This window comes from Myotis daubentonii, chromosome 11 (assembly GCF_963259705.1).
Source record: "Myotis daubentonii chromosome 11, mMyoDau2.1, whole genome shotgun sequence".
Taxonomy (NCBI): domain Eukaryota; kingdom Metazoa; phylum Chordata; class Mammalia; order Chiroptera; family Vespertilionidae; genus Myotis; species Myotis daubentonii.
In genome coordinates this window covers 5,587,367-5,608,214 of record NC_081850.1, presented here as the reverse complement: position 1 = coordinate 5,608,214, position 20,848 = coordinate 5,587,367, and the positions used below count along the sequence as shown (strand labels likewise).

The following is a 20,848-nucleotide window of genomic DNA, read 5'->3' as shown; positions in this document are numbered from 1 at the left end:
TTTCGAACGGAAATGGCCGTGGTCGCAATAATGGTCGTTAATAGTCATCATTGGCCCAAACTCGCCGTCGGCTCGATCCCCCGTTCCCAGCCCCGGGTCCAGTTCGGACCGGTCCCCGCTGGGTCTTGGGCCCGGTGGGTCCGGGAGCTAGCCTGGCAGGCGCGAGGTCTGGAAGTCGCCCTGGGGCCGGGGCGGGAGGCGAGCGGCCCCTAGAGCCCTGCGGCGGGGCGCTGGGGGCCAGGGTGGCCGGGAGACGGCGGGCGGCTGCGGGCGGCCAGCGGGACCCCGGGGCGGCGGGGAAGGGTAGGGGGTGGAGGAGGAACGGAGGAGCCGGGGGCGCGGCGCTGGGAGCTGGAGGTGGGCATGGAGGCGGGATGCGGCCGGGCCCCGCCCCCGGGGAGCTGGGCAAGTTTGCGCTCGGCTGGCGCGCGCAGAGGCCGAGGGAGCCGGTCCGGGGACGCGCGACTGGGATCCGGAGCTGAACGTGGTGGCAGGACGAGCCCAAGCGAAACCTCCAGGCCTGGGTGCGAGCCCCTGAGCCCCAAGACTATCCCGGTGGGCCAACCCAGCTTGCGTCTGAGCGGAGGGTTCTCCAGGATGCCGGGGGCCCAGGCGCCCTACCCTGACGGAGGTGAGCCGGCGGGGCCGGGGTCGCGGACTCCGGGGAAGGTGGGAGCCACTGGGTCCACTTTTCTCATGAAATCCCCGCCGATTCCGGGCGCAACAGGGACCTGGGCGGACGTGCACTCCACGACAGCACCCCGTCCCCCAAACCATCCATCCGGCCACCGAGCCGCGGCAGGGGGAGGGGGCGCTTCCCTATACACTACATTTGGAGCCTTTAAACTCAGCCGCTTCTCAACAGCCCGAATGAAGGAGAAGCGGCTTTTCTTGGAGAAATTCCACCGGTCGTTTAACTTGGACAATTAAAGCAGCGTTAGGTGCGCTCCCAGAAAGAGGACCGGGGGACTCTGGAAGTGTGTGGCTGTGGTCCTTCTCCTGGTGAAATCATTTTCTAAAGTTATGTTCTCCCCAAAATTCCTTTTTTCTTTCTGGTTCTCAAACAAGGCAATCAGGGCTGTCAGATTAGGGCCTGAGGGTCAAGTCCGGGTGCGGTAGGGAGGCGCCCACAGGAGCCCGTGCGCTGCACACGGGCAGATAAGCCGGGGAAGGGGCCGCAGGGCTCTACTGCCGGAGCCTGGCCGGCTTCCCACTGTTCGCCGCCAGCCTCTGAAAGCTCGCTCTCTCCCGCCCTGACTCTCCCTCTCTCCCTTCCCGACACCGGACACTACCAATGACATAGTCTTTGTGGTGTTTTTATATTTAGATGTAAAAGAGGGACTTCTTGCTAGACTTTTTTTCAGAAGAACACGATTTGCTGTGGAGATAAAGGAGGGACAGCAGCATGACAGAGGCTCTTTTGGGAGATTATTTAAAAAATGCAGAGTCCACCCTGCAGGCAGTGTCCTCCCAGCTGAAGCTCTGGGCGCTTCCAGAACCGGGAACTTCTGGACATCAGGGGCTGAGACCTTTCCCTCAGTCACGTGTTCATACTTCACCTTTCCAGAATTCCTTTCTTCGCTGGTGAGCATCCTGCAGGCATGACGAAGAAAAATGTAGCTCCTAGAAATGCAGGGGCAGGATTCGGTTCTGCCGGGCTGTGCCTGACAAGGTGGCCCTGCCTGTGGCGGGGGTGGTGCAGGAGGTGGTGGCTGGGGTGGGTGGTGCTCCAGTTGTGGGAGTGCCTGGATCTGTACAATTTCTCACCTAATGGATGCAGAGCTCGGTGCCAGTAGGAATAGTTCTTGTTGTCACAGAGGAGCCACACATTGTATGTTCTCGTCAGCAGATGTTCACACTGGGCCTGCTAGTCCGGCCGCTCTTGTCACTGGGCACGGGGACAAGATCTAAAATGCAAAGTCAGCCCTTAAGAGCCTCCTCTGAGATATAGGCCCAACGATTTCTCATCCAGTTTTCATTTTTGAAAAGGCCCTTCTTCTTTAATGTTTGTGAATTTCCTTAAGTGCACGACACTCCTAATTTTATACGCAGTGGATAGATGAAACTCCCGTTTTCCTGTAGATCGGGGGTGGGGAACCTTTTTTCTGCCCAGGGCCATTTGGATATTTATAACATCATGTGTGGGCCATACCAAATTACCAACTTAAAAATTAGCATGCTATAGTTTGTCAAACATTAATTAACTCACCCCTAATGCCTTGGCAGGGCCAAACCAAATGACCCCGCGGGCCTTACACAGCCTGTGGGCGGGACGTCCCCCACGCCTGCTGCGGAAGGAGCTTTACATATTGACTAATGGCTTTCTTTCTCAAAATGCGGAATTGATTTTCCTTTCTCTGGGAATTATGACACACTTTTTTTAAAAAAAATATGTATTTTATTGATTTTTTACAGAGAGGAAGGGAGAGGGATAGAGAGTTAGAAACATCGATGAGAGAGAAGCATCGACCAGCTGCCTCCTGCACACTCCCTGGGGATGTGCCCGCAACCCAGGTACATGCCCTTGACCGGAATCGAACCTGGGACCTTTCAGTCCCCAGGCCGACGCTCCATCCACTGAGCCAAACCGGCCAGGGCTATGACACACTTCTGATTCCATTGTATTTCTTCCATCCCCTAAAGATGATTCAGTATCTGCAGTGTATGCATATATTTTTATTACAAAAAAATTGAGAATTTGAGCATGTCATAATCTTGAAAAGTTAGGGGTACCATCTTGTGGAACCCCATTTTGTCTGCCAGGACTTAGGACATGACCTGAGTGCTGACACAGCTGATGAGGCACCTCGGGCCTGGGCGCCGCGAGCCAGGACTTCACCTTCGCGCTGGGCCCATTGCCTCACACTCAGCTCCCTAACCCTTTCACCAGTTTTGGAGTTATTTCCTATTATTTCTTTGCCACATATTTTCTGCTCAAGTAATTAATTGCCTTAAGAGGTTTTCCATAAGCTTTTGGAGATAATACTGTGTGGAATCCTATCTAGTGTCAATTAATAGTACATTTCAGTTATTGCTGTTACAGTTACTGGACATAAAGTTGCCTCTTTTGTTTGTTTTTTGCTTTATCCCAATTTTGAGGAATTGAAGCTTTGTCTGTGAGAGACCAGACATCAGGCCAGTGGGGTCAAATCAGTGACAAGATTGCTTGGTGGAGAGTGTGGCACCTGGTGGTGCATCTGGCGTCCCATCGGCACGGTGAGCTGGAGTGGGAGTTCCGGGCAGCTGATGGGGCTCTTTGGCCCTGATGCTGCCGCTCCATTTCCTGGAGGCAGAGTTTTCCATCTGCTCCAGTAAAGCCGGCATTCCAGGACTCGCTAGCACAGTAGCTAGAGGCGACTTGGCTCGGAAGCATGCTAGGGATGCTCTTATCACCATGGAGGTGAAGGACACGTGGAAAGGTGGGCACCTCCAGAAAAGCTTATGGTTAATGTGGTGACCTGGGCACAGACATCCAGCCCAGCTTGGCCTCTTCCAAGTCTCCGCCTCCTCCCCACCCCCCAGCCTCAGTTTCCTCCTGTGTGCATTCAGAAGGCAGATGGGAGACCAGACGTGGTCCCTGCGAGCTGCAATGTGCATTGCACAGGCCATGTCACCGAGTGAGAGCATGGTTTGGGGAAAGGATGGGAGGGATCCCACCCTTAGGACTTCTTAGGCAGAACACCTCTTGTTTGCATATACCTTTAGCTGCTTTGAGGAGCTCAGGTCCACACCCCTATTGGTCCTGTGACGATCTTGGTAGGAATTCAGTCCTGTGTCTTACTTAGAGCAAGCAGGGGAGAGAAAGTTTGGAAAGCTTAGTTGAGAAACAAAGAGAGTAAGACCTCTTGCATCAAAAGCATTTGTCCCCCGAGGGACAGGCCTAGGTGCCCAGGGGAACGAGCACTGACCGTGAAACCCTCACCTGGATCCTGGACAGCAGTGGTTTTCTCGCCGGAAGCTCCCTGTTGGCTGGGAGCACAGTGCAGCCTGCGAGGCCGTGTGCACAAAGCCCCTGCTGTGAGCTACTTCTGAAAGCAGAGGGGCCGCCTGAGAAAACCAGAGCGAGGGGACTACTCACCAGCAAAGGGATTTTCTGGGGCCATGAACGGCCAACTCATTCTTTCCTTTTGAAAGAAAAAAGCCTTGCTTTCCAAGGGATTTTGCTTGTTGGCAAATGCGTGGTGTTTTCATTTCGTTTGGAGGATGAGCTAGTTCAGTGGTTGGCAAACCGCGGCTCGCGAGCCACATGCGGCTCTTTGGCCCCTTGAGTGTGGCTCTTCCACAAAATACCACGTGCGGGCATGCACTACAGTGCGATTGAAACTTCGTGGCCCATGCGCAGAAGTCGGTATTTTGTGGAAGAGCCACACTCAAGGGGCCAAAGAGCCGCATGTGGCTCTCAGGCCACAGTTTGCTGAGCCGCAGTTTGCCGACCACTGAGCTAGTTGATTCCCTGGGAGACACGCCTATTGGAAGCACTGCACCCTGCGAGACGTCTCGTCTGACCGGGAGAAACTCCTCACTGTCCTGTTGTGCTTTTCTGCCGTGAGAAGAGACCCCAGACCTTGTGGACGTATTTTCCTGAACTTTTTTCTCTTTCTTCTTCTTATAGTTTGTTTATTTTTCAAATTGACCCGTAGAGAAAGTGACTCGTTAGCGTAGAAACCACATCTGGAACCCATTGGCCGCCCGTGCTCTCTTCTCCGCTCCCCCCATGGATGTGCCCCTTGGGAATGCAGGGAAGGGGAGCACCCCTGGCTGGGAACCTGGGTGACCAGCTGGGAACCACCTTCCAGAGGCAATTTATTCCTTCTCTGTGAAAAGTGTTGGTATTGAAACGCCTGGAGGTGGCCCGGAAGATCCCAGCCTACGAGTTCGCAGTGAGACCCTCGGGAACCGCCTCCGTGAGTAGGTGAGGGCCTCAGGCCTGGGCAGTGTGCCTCCTCCAGGTGAGGAGGAGCCTGAGGGACCCAGGCTCTCCAGTGGGCGTCACCAGGCCTGCTCCAGGCCGCAGCGCCATGGGAACGTAGAGTCCTTGGAAGACCTCTGCTGACGAGCCGTGTCCCTATTACAACATGCCCAGCTTTCTAAGGATGTACGGGACCAGCCAGCACACGGTTGTCAGCGCTGGGCTTTGCGTGTTCAGGTGGAATTTAAGCAGCGATCAAACTCGTACATTGTCTCTGCCAGCCCCAGACACTAATTTTTAAAATAAGACAAAATGTGAAATGTGTAAATCTCGCCCTCTGGGGGCTCTCCCCTGCTCCGCACACCCACACTCTCACTGCCGGGCGCTGGCCGAGCCCAGGAAGCCTCTCCAGGGACCCCCGGCGTCAGAGCCCACACTCGGCACCAACACCACATGCTCACGCATCAGTGGTACCGCGACATCCAGGCACGTGCTCACACAGGACGTGGGCATGCAGAGCACAGGAAGACCACCCGTGTCCACAGGCAACAAACAGTGCATCTGTCTGATCAGCATCCACCCCCATGGGTGGCAGGAGCACCCTCCCCCAGCACGGCTGCTTCCTGCTGGGCTCCTCCATGCGAAGGTCAGCCACAGGCTGAACTACGGGATGAGAAGCCCACACAGTGGTCCCATTTGGGAGGGGCTTGGGGCCCCGAGGGGCCAGCCTCAGGGGCGCTGGGTTGGGACCCGTTTCTGGGGTGAGGTAGCTGGCCTCCCACAAGGTGCCGTTGAACAGGCACAGCAATGTTCAGACGCATATAAAGTCAGGCTGGCCCTTAGCCGGCACTCAACTCTCAGGCTGGGTCTACTCTCTAATGTTGTAATCCAAAGAAAATATGCTTCTAAATTCCAAGGACAACCGGATGTCTTCCAGTTACACAAAATGTGGAGACTCACATTTAACCAAAAAGTGTTCTTGATAAAATATGCTCCTCATCCTGACCTGTGGGCTCAGCTGGTTGTCCCAGGCACCAGGGGTTGCCAGTTCGATTCCTGGTCAGGGCACATACGGTGTGGGCTCAATCCCCGGCCTGGGGCAAGTAGAAGGCAGCCGATGGATTTTAGGCTCTCACGTCGATGTTTCTCCCTCTCCTTTCCCCTTCCTCTCTCTCTGAAAACCAGTCAACAGTTCCTCTCCCCTGCCCTGATGCTGGGCCTTTCCCATGAACAAGGACCTCTATTGGTGGTGTCCTTGGCGGCACCTTCCTCTGTGTGGGCCACATGAGCGCTCACTCAGGGGCGCCCTTGGGGCCGAGTTCTCCTGGTCGTGGGGTCCAGCGAGGGGGCGTGGGACGCCGCGTTCACCGCTCACAGATAAAGAGAAGCCATGAAGAGGGTGCACACATTGTTGGGTGCCCCTGAATGTGCCAGGTGCTGTGGGGGACGCTGTGAGGATGCCAGTGAGGGTCAGGTCAGGCCCTGCAGGCAGAGGGCTCAGAGCCTGCCAGCTGCCATTTCTACTTTTAAAAACACAGCTTGGGATTTGTTTTAAAAAGTGGTGCACAGCCTCAGAAAAAAGTCAGCACGGGCTGTGCTGATTCTAGAAAATGCCGCAGAGCAGGGAGCATTTGACTCAGGCTTGAAGGACTGACAAGATTTAAGTGAAAATGAGGGAGGGACAGGAAAGGAGGTGACACCAGGTGACTTGCCCTGTTAACTCTGGAAGAAGCAATACAGGTCTGTTGTCCGATGGGGGCAGGGTTCCGGGGCTTGGGGCACCGGGCAGCCTTGCCTTCTGCCCAAGGCAGCAAGGCCCCTGGCCTGAGTGGGCCACTGCCAGGGAGGCAGCCTGGGCTGCTGGGCAACGGAGGAGACCCGCCCGGGCCCCCTGCAGGCCCCACTGCTAGTCCAGCCACAGAACTGCCCACGATTCCCTTTTGAAGTTAGGAGAGGTTTCCGCCACACTTGGCCTTCAAGCTGACCTCCAAGTCCTCCGTGGCCTTAGCTGTCATGGAGGGGCCAGGGAAGGGCCAGGGGCAGTTCCAGGCTGAGCGCAGGCAGCAGCTCAGGTGCCAGGACCTGCGGGGTTCCCAGAACAAGCAGCACAGTGAGGCTCCTGGACACTGGGAGAAACCCAGGAAGACACAGTGGGGCCCCTCTGCCCAGGCTCAGAGGACAAGGTCCCCCAGGCCAACAAAGGGCGGGCGGGAGGGCCTGAAGTATTTGCAGGTCCCTGGGACCAGCACCTGAGGGCGGGAAAGCAGGGTCCCTTGGGCAGGGCGCCCTGCTGGGGTCTCCTCTGCCTCCCCCTCACAGCAGCTGCCCACGCTGATCCCTGTGTCCTTCCAGGCGCCAAGGCCTGTCTGGGCCTGGGATGAGCTCAGTGGGTAGGTGAGGCCTTCAGAGCCCATCACACCCCAAAATGCAGAGCCCCACGTCATTGGAGGGCAGCCCATTTGCCCTCAATCCAAATCTAAGGTTGTGAATTAAATGTTAAAAAGTACAAAAAAACTTCACCGAATACATATGGTGGGCTGTTTTAGATTAACGCCATCTGATCTTAGTTATGCATTTATTATTCAAATAACTTAAAGGTAAAGTCAGTGAGCCCACTGAAAGCCCTTTCTTCCTTGGTAGCTGGGTCCCCCGGACATCCCAGGAGGCCGCAGGCCGGGTGGGGAGGGTCCAGGTCGGGTGGGGGAGGCATTAAAATCCAGGGCCACCCAGGGCCTGGCTCGTGGGCTCACCACCTTCACCGGCTCACTAGCCCCCCAAGTTGGTTGTGTCTTTGGGCTCACGTGCACTGATTTGATTTAGTTTGGGCGGGGGAGGGGTGGGTGGGGTGGGTGGTTACAGCTGCTATTTTAAGTCCAACTCCAAGTCCGTGTGCTTGGCCTTGCCTTCTCTTTCTCCCTTTAAGCTCAGTGGAAGTTGACTCCACTTGGACAGGTGCATATTCCTCCCTCCCCAGCTCCACGCTCAAATCCAGGGCCACCAGCTCAAATCCAGCTCAGCTGCTCACCAGCGAAGCAGCTTCGAGTTCTCACGCCGTCCTTCCCTAGGGGCAGCGTGGTCTGAGGTCAGGGCTCTGGGCCCTGCAGACCTAAGGGCCATCAGGATCTGGCTTCTGTCCTGGGCCCTGCTGGGCTCCAGGGAAGGCAGTCGGGCAGTGTGGGCTGTCCTGTGATGTCACTCTAAGACTCACCAGAGAGCTCTCAGAAACCAGGTGGGCACCTTCCCTAGTCCATCCTATTGTTTTCAGCCTCAGATACTCCTCAGTTTCTCCTGCTAACTGAGAATAATGGTGTGCCGGCTCCCGTGCAGCAGGTGAGGAATAACCGATAGCGTTTCCAGAGGGAAGTTCTCTTTGGGTCTGTGAATGACCAGGGCTCCTCCCCGAACGCCCTTCCTGGCAACCAGACACCAAGCTCTCCCAGCCCTCCTCCGTCACCGGGAACTTGGCCTGCGTTGAGAGGCCCTCTCTGAGCCCCTAGGCCCAGCCGTCCCGGTGCTTCAGCAGTTTTGGTGCCTTCCTCCAGCTTTGCTGCCACCCTTGCACTGGGCCCCTCCTTTTTCTGTTTGCAGGAGCCCGTTCCCAACACCCCAGCAGGCGTCTGGCCAGGATCACGCCGGAAGCCTGAGCTGGTCTTTGCTAGAAATGGACGTTCCTGAGGCGCCCTCTGGTGGATCTGACGGTCTGTAAATTCCAAGTGATGTCCAGAGTCCTCACGCCGCGGCCCAGCCCCTCCCCGGGAAACGGGACTCTGTACGAGCATTACAACTACGTGGGCAAGCTGGCCGGCCGGCTGACGGACGCCCCCGAGAGCAGCACGCTCACCACCGTGCTGTTCCTGGTCATCTGCTGCTTCATCGTCCTGGAGAACCTGATGGTTCTCATTGCCATCTGGAAAAACAAGAAGCTTCACAACCGCATGTACTTCTTCATCAGCAACCTGGCCCTCTGCGACCTGCTGGCCGGCATCGCCTACAAGGTCAACATCCTGATGTCAGGCAAGAGGACGCTCAGCCTGTCTCCCACGGTCTGGTTCCTGCGAGAAGGCAGCATGTTCGTGGCCCTCGGGGCATCCACCTGCAGCTTGCTGGCCATCGCCATCGAGCGGCACCTGACCATGATCAAAATGAGGCCGTACAACGCCAACAAGAAGTACCGAGTCTTCCTTCTCATCGGGATGTGCTGGCTCATCGCGCTCTCGCTGGGAGCCCTGCCCATCCTGGGCTGGAACTGCCTGCAAAACCTCCCCGACTGCTCCACCATCCTGCCCCTCTATTCCAAGAAGTACATCGCCTTCTGCATCAGCATCTTCACCGCCATCCTGGTGGCCATCGTGATCCTGTACGCGCGCATCTACTGCCTGGTGAAGTCCAGCAGCCGCAGGGTGGCCAACCCCCAGCACTCGGAGCGGTCCATGGCCCTGCTCCGCACCGTGGTGATCGTGGTGAGCGTGTTCATCGCCTGTTGGTCCCCACTCTTCATCCTCTTCCTCGCCGACGTGGCCTGCAAAGTGAAGGAGTGTGCCGTCCTGTTCAAGGACAAGTGGTTCATTGTGCTGGCCGTGCTCAACTCCGCCATGAACCCCGTCATCTACACGCTGGCCAGCAAGGAGATGCGGCGGGCCTTTTTCCGGCTGGTCTGCCACTGCCTGGTCAGGGCCCAGGGCACCCGCTCCTTGCCCATCCAGCTCACTCTCGACCCGAGCAAGAGCAAGTCCAGTGGCAGCAACAGCAGCCCCTCCCCGAAGAGCAAGGAAGACATCACCCAATCGGCCCCCTCACCCTGCATAACGGACAGAAACAGAACCCTGCAGAACGGGCTCCTCTGCAAGTGAGGGCGGGGCTCACGGGAGGAGCAGCACCCAGCCCTGCGGCACCGGCTTATTTTTTAAAAATATATTTTTATTGATTTCAGAGAGGAAGGGGGAGGGAGCGAGACAGAAACATCAATGATGAGAGAGAATTGCTGCCTGAGAATCATTGATCAGCTGCCTCCTGCGCAACCCCCACTAGGGATCAAGCCTGCAGCCCAGGCATGTGCCCTGACCGGGAATGGACCGTGACCTCCTGGGTCATAGGTTGACGCAACCACTTATGCATAGCAGCCTCGCCAGGGCTTTACTGGAGCTGAGACTCGGGAAATCTGTTTTGCCAGCAGCCTGCTGGGTGAGGCTGTCTCTCCAGGCTGGGACTCAAGGGCTCGCCAACCCATTTCAGCGTAGACAGTGCTCTTTGTCCGTTTCCGGTCAAAAGCCTTCCAAGGGTACCAAGCTGCACGGGGCTTCACGGGGCCACTGTGGCACGCGCAGCAGCTGCCGCACGCAGTGCGGTTCACAGGTCACACGGACATGTTCTGACCGCGCTGTTAGGACCTGACTGGGAACAGGTGACACCAGTCCCAGCCTCAGACAGACGTGAAGTCTGGAGTTGAGCAGGTGTTGATGCCAAAATTCTCAGAAAGCCCTGTCCAAGGCTGTCCCAGGAGCCTGGATCTGACCTCACACAGTCCTGGCACGTGCCCAGGAGCAGGTCAGTGTTTGAAGGATCCTGGCAAGAACAGCCACGTTCCCCGCGGACCTGCCTCATGTCCCTGCACAGTGTTAAGGACATCCGGAGCCAAATTAGCCAAATTACATGATTATTCATGGGTTTCCCCAAGTCACAAAAAAAGTCAACCAAGGCCCTTCAGGAGCCTGAGCCCCAGACCAACTAAGAAAGGCACCTAACCGGAGGACCCAGGACAGACCCCGGGGCCGCCTCATCAAGTGGCCGGCAGCACCCACCTGCTGAATGGGAAATTTCTACTGAATTAGGACAGGTTACGAGGCATCGCTTTGATCCTGTGTAAAGTTTGGTTCTGTATCAGGAAAGCACCACGTCAGAACCCCGTGTTGTCACAGCTGAGGAGCTGGGCCAGCCGCCCTGTCACCACTTCCGGAAAGCTGCCCTGACAGTCACTGTTCCAGCAGCTGCATTGTCAGGGGGCAGACGTGAGCTGGGGGCTGCGCCCTCTTCCAGGAAGTGTACCATCACAACCTTCCTTCCGGCGCAGGCCGGCTGTGTCACGGTCTGCCTTACGGGGGTGCGCCAGGCGCTCTCGTGCGGCTCGACCCCAGGGGTTCTACGTGAGCACAGACCAGAGCCACGTCTGTAGAGCTCTCGTAAGCACACGGTTGACGTGTTGAGTTCTTGAAAAATCAAAGCAAACAACCTTCAAAAGGATTCTTACTTGGGGAAACCTTCATGAAGTTTTAGTTTCGGTGCGAATGTTACCTGAGTAAAGACGGAAAGAGTAGTATTAACACGTTAACTTCTCTGCAGAGAAATTGACTCCTGTTTTTCTGACACGAGTTCCTCTCATTAAGGGACATTTCTGTGGTCCTGGGGCATCTCTATGGAGTGACCAGAGACTGTCCTCATGTTATTACTGACGACATACATCCTGTTCGTAAGGAGAGGTTCCTCAGTGGCATTTTTTGTTACCTTCTTACATCACTGAAAAAGAACTTATTCCTTTACCCTGTAACATGAGAAAACCCAGGGCATTTCTTGCAAAGTTAAGCATTAAAGTACGGGGTTCAGAAAAAAAGGCATCAGAGAGCCAAAACGGTGGGCATTCCCTTTCGCTGAGGTCATGGCGTGCCTGTCATAGTTTGAGTTGGTTTGGGGCCCAGGTCTCGGGTGCTAATAATAGTAACACTTTGCACCATAGCCACAACTTCCCTTTGAAATAACACAAGACGTTCAAACAATCTGAATGAAAAGTACAAGAGTAATTGTGTTCATTTGATATGTGCAAAAAATAATCAACTGTAACATGCCATGTGCACTCCTAACTAGCCAGCCCAGAGGTCTGAGTGCTCAGCCACAGACAGCCTGCCCAGAGGTCTCCTTCAGTTAGTAACCTGTGTTATGTCCCATGTATGTGTGTTAAAAAATAAAACCAAAAGCCTTTGCGTAAACCGCTGTTGGGAGTCCATGTGGGGGTGCACGCCGGGGCGACGACTGGAGGAATGCAAGACGGTAGCTTGGCCTCTCAGCTGGTCCCAGTGATTCTTCAGGAATGAAACCATGCAGAACCCCGAAACCTTCCCACCTATACTTCCCTCTGGTGCTTCTTGGGCTCCGTGAAGCCGGGTACAGTGGGCTGTCCCCATGTTGCTAGGCCAGGCTGTTTGAAGGTCAGTAGACTGCCTTTTGACAGAGAAGGCGGTGAGAGCGTGGCAGTCAAGGTGGGGCCAAGAGACAGGATGTTTGGTTCTCTCCATTTGCAAAAGGAGAGAAGAGGTCGGAACTGGCCCTTTCCCGACTTTCTCCTTTACAAGCGGTAAGTTCGTGTGTGTGTGTGTGTGTGTGTGTGTGTGTGTTATGTTCTACAGAGAATGAGGCCAGCATTTGGCATGACTAGGATGGTGGCCACAGGCATGAAGAAATCCCTAACACAGCCAAGCACCCCGCCTTCTGCTGCCTTAGCTTCTGCACAGGTCAGTGAGCTGACACAGGCCCCTCAGAACGCGTCTGCCGTGCTCACCCACACCCTTGGCCACGGGCAGGCGTGGCTGTGCTCGTGCTGTAGAGACTGGAGAGTGGCCGAGAGAGCCTGCTTCCGGTGGGAGGGTTTCAAACTCCCTTCCCCTCTGTTGAGGCAACACAAGATCCACCATCCAAATGCGAGACTTTTCATGATGTTCTTTATTGCTCACAGAGTTACAACGACAGTCATTTAAACAAAGGACGAAATAGAAAACAAGGTGCATTTTATAGAAAACTACCTTATCAAGTCCATGCTTTAAATGGTCTCTCGGAGGGCAAAACCTCAACCCAGTGATTGAGTGCTAAGTCAGATATCAAAGGGTTTGCCCAGAGTCGGAAATGCACTATTCTGAAAATGAAGGCACGTTTTCTGATAACCAGTGGGAAGTGCAGCATTGCCTGCGTGGGTGACAGCCTCCCTCCTGGGCCAGTGGTGACCCTCGGGAGCCAAGCAGCCCCTGCACTGGCCACCCCAGAGGCACAGGGACGTGCCAGGTGCGTCAAGGGCTTGCAGCTGGGGCCACGGCATCTCCTGACGGAGGGATGTGGGTTCTCGGAGGGTGAGGAGGGCATTGAAGCCAATTTCCTTCCCTGTCGCATTGCCAGAGCTCCCAGCTGTCAGCCAAATGACTGTGGCGTTACCCTGTCATGGAGCGGAGAGGAGAGAACTTGCATCAGGCTGTATTCCCACTCTGCGGGCCACAGCAGGAAGTGGTGAGTGGGCAATAAATCCAGACACAGAACTTCACAGGAAAGCTTTCCTGTTTCACAAAAGTTAATGGAAAACCAAACACAACATTTTAAAATAATATTTTTCAATATGTATAATTTGTCATCCAAATGCTTTTTAGAAAAGGAAATCTTATTGTTACACATTAAAGTTATGTAGAGTTCTTGCCTAATCCTTGGCTTTAAAGATGAACTGTTTAATTCTTGCTTAAATCTGAATACAAAGAACATTCACATAATTTACAATATTTATTCTAGAACAAGTCATAGTCAAAGAAACAGAGAACATTCCATGTGCAATCAACACATAGTTGTCACAGGCAATTCTGTTTTAAGGATGGGTTTTCCCATTATTTTTGGCTTTGTTAATTGTCACTTAACTGAACCACTAAACCTCAGGACCACAGCGGGCCCTCCCACGTGCACAGTTTTCTACCTACAGCATCTTGAGGTGACTCAGCCAAACAGGAACTTTGAGATTTCAGTTCCCACGTGAGGGAGCCCTGTGTTTAGGGGCCTCAGGGGCTCACTTATTTGGGGCCCTGTGAACGCAGGAAGGAAGAGAGAAGTGAGGAAGCTGCATCACCTGCACCCCGCACCCCTGCTAGCAGCAGCTCATGCCTGCACAGGGCCCCGCCTCCTCCTGGGCCTTCCTGCCTCGTCTGTCTGCGTGTCTCCTGCCCTTCAGTTGCCACAGCCTTCAGGCCCACCCAGGAGCTCCGGCCGCCACAGTCCTCTTGCTCTTGGCCACAGCCCCATCCAGCTCATCACACCCACACCCTGTGGTCCTCCTGGGTTTCCTCACAGGCCGGCAGCTCCCCCATCCCGCACGTCTCTATCCCGGGAGCCCCGACAGCGCCTGCCCCGGGGGAACTAGTGTACGGACCAGAACACAAGAAGGCTGGTTAGACGCTGGGAAGTGCCAGGGACGCAGCGGCTGAGGGAGGGCACCGTGCCTCGCCCCCCATGGCAGCTGATGGGTGGGCCTCTGCCACGCCTGGCCTCTCGCAGACACTGCGTACTGATGACCACAGGACGGGCGCCCCTTCTCTCCTTAGGCTCCTCCATCCCCCCTTTCCTCTTCCCCCCACCTGCCCCGGCTGGCCTGCCCGCCCTCGTGCCCCTCTGCCATTCCCCACCGCGGACCCTGAGGCCCTCCGGTCTGTGTCTGCACCATGCAGGACCCTCCTCCAGATGTCTGATGCCAGGACGCATCCGTCTCCAGACTCAACATTTGTTTCCCTTTTTGTCTAGTTGTCCTCATTAGTCAAAATATCAACACCCCGGGAGGAGTCCAAGGTGCGATTTGTACAGTCAGCTTCGTGGCACACGGACAGACGCACACGCATCATAACCAGTGCGGGCGCATGTGTGTGCAGACACATCTCTGGCATTCGAAAGTTCTCATATGACGTTCAAGTTTTCTGGCTGCGATAAAATGTGCCAGTTTTAAACCGTGCGAACGTATAAACCCCATTTGAATAAATGGTGGCTGGTCGCTGGCAGTTCATCTTCCAGCGATGGTTGCACGGAGTTCTAGATGTTATTAACCTCACCCCGGGACCCGTGACAGGAAGGAGCATGAAAACACAGGGTGGGCAAAAGTAGGTTTACTGTTGTGAGTATGCAAAACAGTTTATTCTTGTATCATTATTTATGGATTATTGTGTTAATTTCCATAGGAACAACTGTAAACCTGCCTTTGCCCCACCCTGTGCAATCACAGAGGAGGGCAGCCGGCAATAAGGGGCATCTGAGGGCTGGCAACTCACACCTGAGGGTGGTTCTCAGCATCTACGCTGCCCGCCAGCTCGCTCGCGGTTTATGAGAAATGCAAGTTCTCAGGCCCGTCCAGACCTACTGAGTCAGGAGCTCTTGGGTGGCCCACGGCTCTGATACTGAAATCCCTCCTCACGCTGCTTAGCAGGAAGGCCTGTCCCTGCCAGAGGACTCCGTGGTGCACAGGCCGCCCCGTGGCTCAGTCTGAGGTGTGTCCAGTCCCCCATGCGGTTAGTTATCTGCCTCCCGGGATCTGCCTGATCCTGTGTGCTCTTGTCAGCTTCCTTCCCTCCCGCACCACTGGGTCACCCCCCGGAGAAACCACAGACACCCAGTTCCTCTCTGAGGGTCTGCTTCGGAAGCCACCCCAATGACACGGAGGCAAGGCAGCATGTCCGTGTGAATGACTCGCGCTTGCCGTTACGCATTTTGGAAAAAAGCTGGACAAATGTGAGCCCGAGGAGGGAGGAACTACGTCCACTTCCATGGGGGCGAGCTTCCCTCTCCAGCCCTGAAGGACCCTAGCAGGTCCTGTGCTCTGTCCTAGATTCAGCCCGCGGCCGCCTCCCACAGTCTCCTGGCTCCAGTCGCTCACTGGAAAATGGGTTCCTCCGGCCGCACCCCCAGAGCACCCCTGCCATGGGGAGCAGGACAGCCCCGCAGTTTTCCCGCTGCTCTTTCTGGGGACCAATTTTGTAAGTTTCACTACAGAACCAGAGCATCATTCTGAAACCCAAGGCCCAGATTCGTCTGTGTCCTGCAGCGCCCTACCGGCCATCTCCCCCAGCTCGCCTCTGCACTCCCACCTCGGCCAGCACTCCCGGAGGCGGAGGGAGGCGTGTGAGAGGAGCCATGCTCATTCTGGCGGAGCATCTGAGGAAACTGTCCTGCCTGCCACACGGAGTCCCCACCCCCACAGGCCCCGGGACCTCACAGCCCGCGACACAGGCGGCCAGGGCTCAGAAGCGCAGCGACCAGCACAAGGCCGCGGGGCTCTGCGTGTGCACAGCCCAGGCTGGATGGGGGCCTCTTCGCTGGAACTGCGGTCGGGGGGAACCTGGCTGGCCCGAGGGTGGTGGCTGATGAGGGACGCTGGGCAGGGCCACTCGCTTTAACGCATTCCGGCATGAGGGAGCCATCGAGCACTGACCCTACTGCAGGGGGAGCTTCATATTAGGAGCGGGGGTGGGGGTGGGGAGTGGGGGGAGGGGGGTGGGGGGGAGTGGGTCCTTAGGACCCCGGACAGGCATGGGGTCAGAAAACGTGTCAACAGTGTCCCGAGCTGGGGCACAGCGTGCTGCTCCGTCATCCTCCCCAGCTGCCTCTGCCACAGGCCTTGGCCGCACACCTGGCTTGTCACTTTGTCCTCAGTGGGAATGACGGGTGGCGACCTCCGCCACAGGAAGCTCTCAGGACACCACATGCGCCCCGTTGGGTCCTTGCCCCTCGACCCCAACACCGAGTCAGCCGGGAACAGAATTGTGCTGAAATGAGACATGGCTCGAGGCTGGGTGCAAACCAGTGCTTTGGCCGCTCAGACAATAGTTTTTAAAAAGGCGGACATGGTGGCTTTAGGCCCAGGATGTGCACTGGCAGTTGTCTCAGTGCCTGTTTATCAGACTGTCCACGGAGCCCCGGGGGCTCCCTGGGAGACGAGCATCAAAGCTGACAAGCCAGGGGTGCGTGGCTCCTCGGAGGCTGCCGGCCCCCAGCAGGACAGGATGCCATCTGAAGCCCATGAGTTCCTACCCTAGGCTGGTGCAGGCGGGAGGGTGGGTTCCAGAGCCACTCCGCACCTGGGCACTGCAGGACTGCCCGCCTGCCCAGTGCCCCCTGCACACACGGAGGCTGGGCCCAGCGGCCAGGGACCCAGGAGAGGGCAGCAGGCCTGGAGTGTTCCGTGGGCCCGAGTGGCTCTGTGCGGCCACAGCATGTGTGTCCCGGGTGGCAGGGGCCCTGGAGCCACGCCTAGTGCTGGGACACGCGGGAGAAACTGCTGGAGGAGGGGCGCCATCTGGGCAGCCAGGAGGCCCCATGGATCTGCCTCCAGCCCTGAGCTCCATGCGCATCGGAGCGGGGGAAGGAGGGATGTGCAGACCAGCCCTGCAGCCCCACAGCGTGGGGCCTTCAGCAAGAGGCGCCTCGGGCTCCCGCCTGAGTGAGGCTCACAGCTATGCCCACCACGTGCCGAAGGGGGAGGCGAGCTGGCTCCTGTGAGCTCGGCTTCACAGTGGAGGGAGCGCAGGCAGGAAACCTCAGCCCCGCCAGCCGCACGGCCGTTCCACTGTGTGTGGTCGTGGGACCTGAGCTTTAGAATGCGTATTTTGAATTCATATTGAAACAAAATTTGATCCCCAAATACTTTCAATTTTCTAAATTGATCCTCATGCAAAAGCACATCATATGTATAGAGCTTATCACTGAGCGAAGCACTGACTTCAGAGCAGAGAGCCACTCGGACTGCAGGTCCCCAAGAGGGAAAGAGCGCAGGCGGGGCCGGAGGCCACAGAAAGAAAAGCCATTCTGTCTGTGTCTAGTCACTGTGTCACACCACCCAGAGGGAGCACACGCTTCTCACAGAGCGCAGGCGTGCGCGTGTGGCCCGGGCTGCAGGCCTCCAGGAGACAGGCGCAGGGAAGTCTCACCCCACCCCCAGTCCGCCCGTGCAGGGCAGGAGGCAGGGCCAGCTGCTGGCTGACTCAGAGTGGGGCATCCGCACTGCACCTGAAGCCAGGGAGCGCAGGATGGCCTAGATTAGCTCCAATCCAGTGCAGAACATTCTAGAAGATTGAAGCCACTGTCAGCTTGGATTCACTGGACCCTCAAAGAACCAAAACTCCAAAGAAGGCTACACACGAACCCTTGGACCTGCTCCGACCCACCCTCAGCCCATCAGATATATCCCCCTCTCCCATCCTGGCCACGAACCCCCAAAAGTAGAAATGGGGTTCACACACTTAGGAATTTTGCCAAATTAGTGCTTATCGGAATTTTAAAAATCTCTCCTTAGCTCCTCAGTCCTGAAGCCCCGAAGTTAACATGATTTAAGTCTAGGTATGTAGGGAGGGTCTTGCGTGCGCTGATGCGGAGGTGGGCGCCCTCAGGAGCCCCACCCCCACCCCCGCGGCTCGCAGCACCGCAAGGAGCTGCCAGTGCACCGTGAGTCCTCTGTCTCTAAAACACACCCCCAATCTCGCAGTCTCATCCCAGATGTGTTCTGACGTCATACACACTGTCAGCTTCCAACGCCAGACAGCCAGCCGGAACTGCGTGCTTCCCCTCCTCAGAAGGCCTTTCCCGGCAGCGACTGGGAACCCTGCTACAGAGACAACCAGTCACTTTACACACCAGTCGCTCCAGGAGCAGAAACTCACACAGATTCTCAGAAGTCCCCGGCGTCAGGCCGGCCTGGACCCAGGGGAACGGCTGCTGCCCATGTCCCCGGGACAGGACTGTGGGCACGTGTTCCACTGCCTTTGGCACAGCTCATCCACGTGGCTTCTCCACTGAACAGAGGGGTGGGGCCCGTTCACCGGCAGCCCCGGAGCAGCCTGGAATCAACCGGGCGCCACGAAGGACATCCATCCAAGGCTTTGTCCAACTGCCCCTCCACACTCACTCTTGGTCATTACTCGATGAAACAAGGGAAGCAGTAGCCAGTGAAGATATTCACTAGTGAGGCTTGTTTTGTGCCTGTTTGGCAGCAGAATGCATCCCCAAGAACTGACAACAGAGGTCGTGGGGGACAGCATTCCTGAGCTCAGCGTGGCCCGGCACAACAGAAGTTGCCTGCTCCGGGCAGCCAAGGAGCCCCGGGTGCTGGACCCGGCACACAGGCGTGAGGCAGACAGCCCAGCGGAGCCTGGAGGAGGGCGCCGTCAGAACCAGCGCCCACACTGCTCTCTATCAGGCCTGGGCCTCTTGCGGTGGCATCTTGCCTGACTCTATTACAACGCTGTCCATTACCCACGCCCCTGCGTGCGTCTACTCCCCAGGTTGTGCTTCCTGGGTAGACTTCCGGTAGCACTTTCCTGGTGGACTTGCCCAGGGGAATGGGTCAGTTGAATTAAATTTTGCCCAGACAACTACAGTCAAACATTTTTTCATTAAAAACATACAGCACAGAACATTAGTCTTACCTCTTTCTTAGTCTTAAAAAATAGAAATTTAGAGGGATCATCTGTACAGGATGTATAGGTATGTACACCTTTACTATGCACGTGAGAAAGCAGACACGTTTACAAAACCTGCACTTTACAAACGCTTTCCTCCTGGGGCTCTGGACCAAGGCAGCTGCCTGAGTCCCTGTGCCGGGCACCCATCTGCCGGGGAGAACCGATCCCCCTGACACGGCGCAGCGTCAGGAAAGGCAGCCGACAGGTCACGGGTTCCTCTCCACCGGCTGCTGCAGGCAGAGCTCGCTCCCGGCGGAGACGATGGGCAGCCTGTTGGCCAGGTGGTGGTTGATGAGGTGGCTGATGCTGTCAAAGATCCTGTCCCTCGTCCGGATCTGTGAAGGGCACGGAGGGAAGTCAGCATCGCCCACAGGCAGAAAGGAAAGAACAGGCCCTGCTTGGTGTCAGCCAGGCCATCTGAACTGGAGGGTCACTTCCTCCCTCTCAGACATGGTCTGCAAGGTCCCTGGTCACTGTTGCTGGCCAGTCTATTCAGTCTGCTCATCTATCCACCCCTCCAGGACTGAGCCATGGCCTCCCCCACCTTTGGCAACCAGGCGCCATGGTGAGCTCCCCTGCCCCCTGCCAGCCTTCTCTTCCCTGCTCCCTCCTGCCCTCATAGGATCCATCACAGAAACCTGTCTCACTGAGGTCTGCAGGCTTCCATGCCCCTCCCACCTGCAGGCCTTTGCATGGCAGTCCCTGGGCCCAACCCCTCACCACCACTCCCCTCCCCGCCCCCCCCCCCGCCCCGCCCCCACACACACACTGAGCTGGCACTTCCAGGTACAGACCACACCTGAAGAAAGCCCTATGCGGCCTGGCCAAGAGCACTCTCTCAATATATACTCCGGACACAGCCCGCTGGGGCTGCTCTTCTGAGAGGGAGTTGGAGACAGGTCAAGGAGCGGGTACCTGGCTACACCATTCACCCTCCAGGCCCTCAGAGGGCCCTCATGGTGGGGCTGGGAGGCCTGGGTGCCCCACCTGTCTCTCCACCTTATTGCTGGGAGCCCACCCCTTCCTGATGGCAACCTGCTGTCTCTCACCCCTCTCCGTTCCCCAAGTTCTTAATCTCTCCCCTTCCCTAGGTAGCCACTGTCTCCCCTCCATCATCTCACCAACGGGACATTGCTCTCTGGGTTTCAGCCCCCATCTCACTTCCGCCCCAAATCTATGCTCCAGGTGTGCACATCAGGCACCCCTGTTCAGGCCGTCTGCTCCGAGCTCTACCAATTAGCGGCCAAAGGAACTTTAAATTAGGATGTTTTCACCTCCTGGGATCCAATTCTGAGGCGGGCCCCTCCGCACCCATCTCTGTAAGCACCAGAGGCAGAGACCTCTCATGGACACATTCGGAAAAGGACCTTTCTGTAGGACTTCTGGCATCTTTCCATTGAGGTTCAGCCCTCCTGGAGCTCCTAGAATTCCCCGCCCAGAGGGACCACCTGGGTGACATGGGCAGACCCTTCCTTGGAAGCCAGGAGCGCTCAGGAGCTCAGCTTGAAGCTAGTGTTGTCAGCATGTTGCCTTGACATTGACTTCTTATTCCCACTTCTTACCAATTAACACTCATGTAAGTCTGGGGCAATGAGGGTGGTTTAAGGAGGATTATGACAGGAAGTGTCTGAGACAGTGGTCTCAACCTGGGCTCATGTCAAAATCACCCAAGGAGCATTGCTAACTCCAAACCCAGACCGACTGTATC

The 20,848-nt window shown here is 56.5% G+C and overlaps 2 protein-coding genes across 3 annotated transcripts in view; one reads left to right on the top strand and one right to left on the bottom strand.

Moving 5' to 3' along the window:
• Window positions 1-335: 335 nt before the first annotated feature.
• Window positions 336-14,261, top strand: S1PR3 (sphingosine-1-phosphate receptor 3). 2 transcript variants are annotated; one of them, XM_059656371.1, is made up of 2 exons: window positions 336-631; window positions 8,498-14,261. In XM_059656371.1, exon 2 carries the CDS (start codon window positions 8,626-8,628, stop codon window positions 9,757-9,759), a length of 1,134 nt encoding a protein of 377 aa, XP_059512354.1. In that variant the 5' UTR covers window positions 336-631; window positions 8,498-8,625; the 3' UTR covers window positions 9,760-14,261. The 2 variants fall into 2 exon arrangements, with proteins under 2 accessions (XP_059512354.1, XP_059512355.1); XM_059656372.1 differs by lacking the exon at window positions 336-631 and adding an exon at window positions 7,773-8,138.
• A 4,689-nt stretch (window positions 14,262-18,950) lies between these two features.
• Window positions 18,951-20,848, bottom strand: part of SHC3 (SHC adaptor protein 3) — a 149,594-nt gene continuing 147,696 nt past the window's right edge. The window contains exon 12 of the mRNA XM_059656370.1: window positions 18,951-19,475. Within this exon, the coding sequence (XP_059512353.1) occupies window positions 19,347-19,475 (129 nt within the window). The 3' untranslated portion in view covers window positions 18,951-19,346. The remainder of the gene's footprint in view (window positions 19,476-20,848) is intronic.

What these genes read in the sequence shown, in the direction of transcription:
- S1PR3 (XM_059656371.1), top strand. Translation starts at nt 8,626, where the DNA reads ATGTCCAGAGTCCTCACGCCGCGGCCCAGCCCCTCCCCGGGAAACGGG.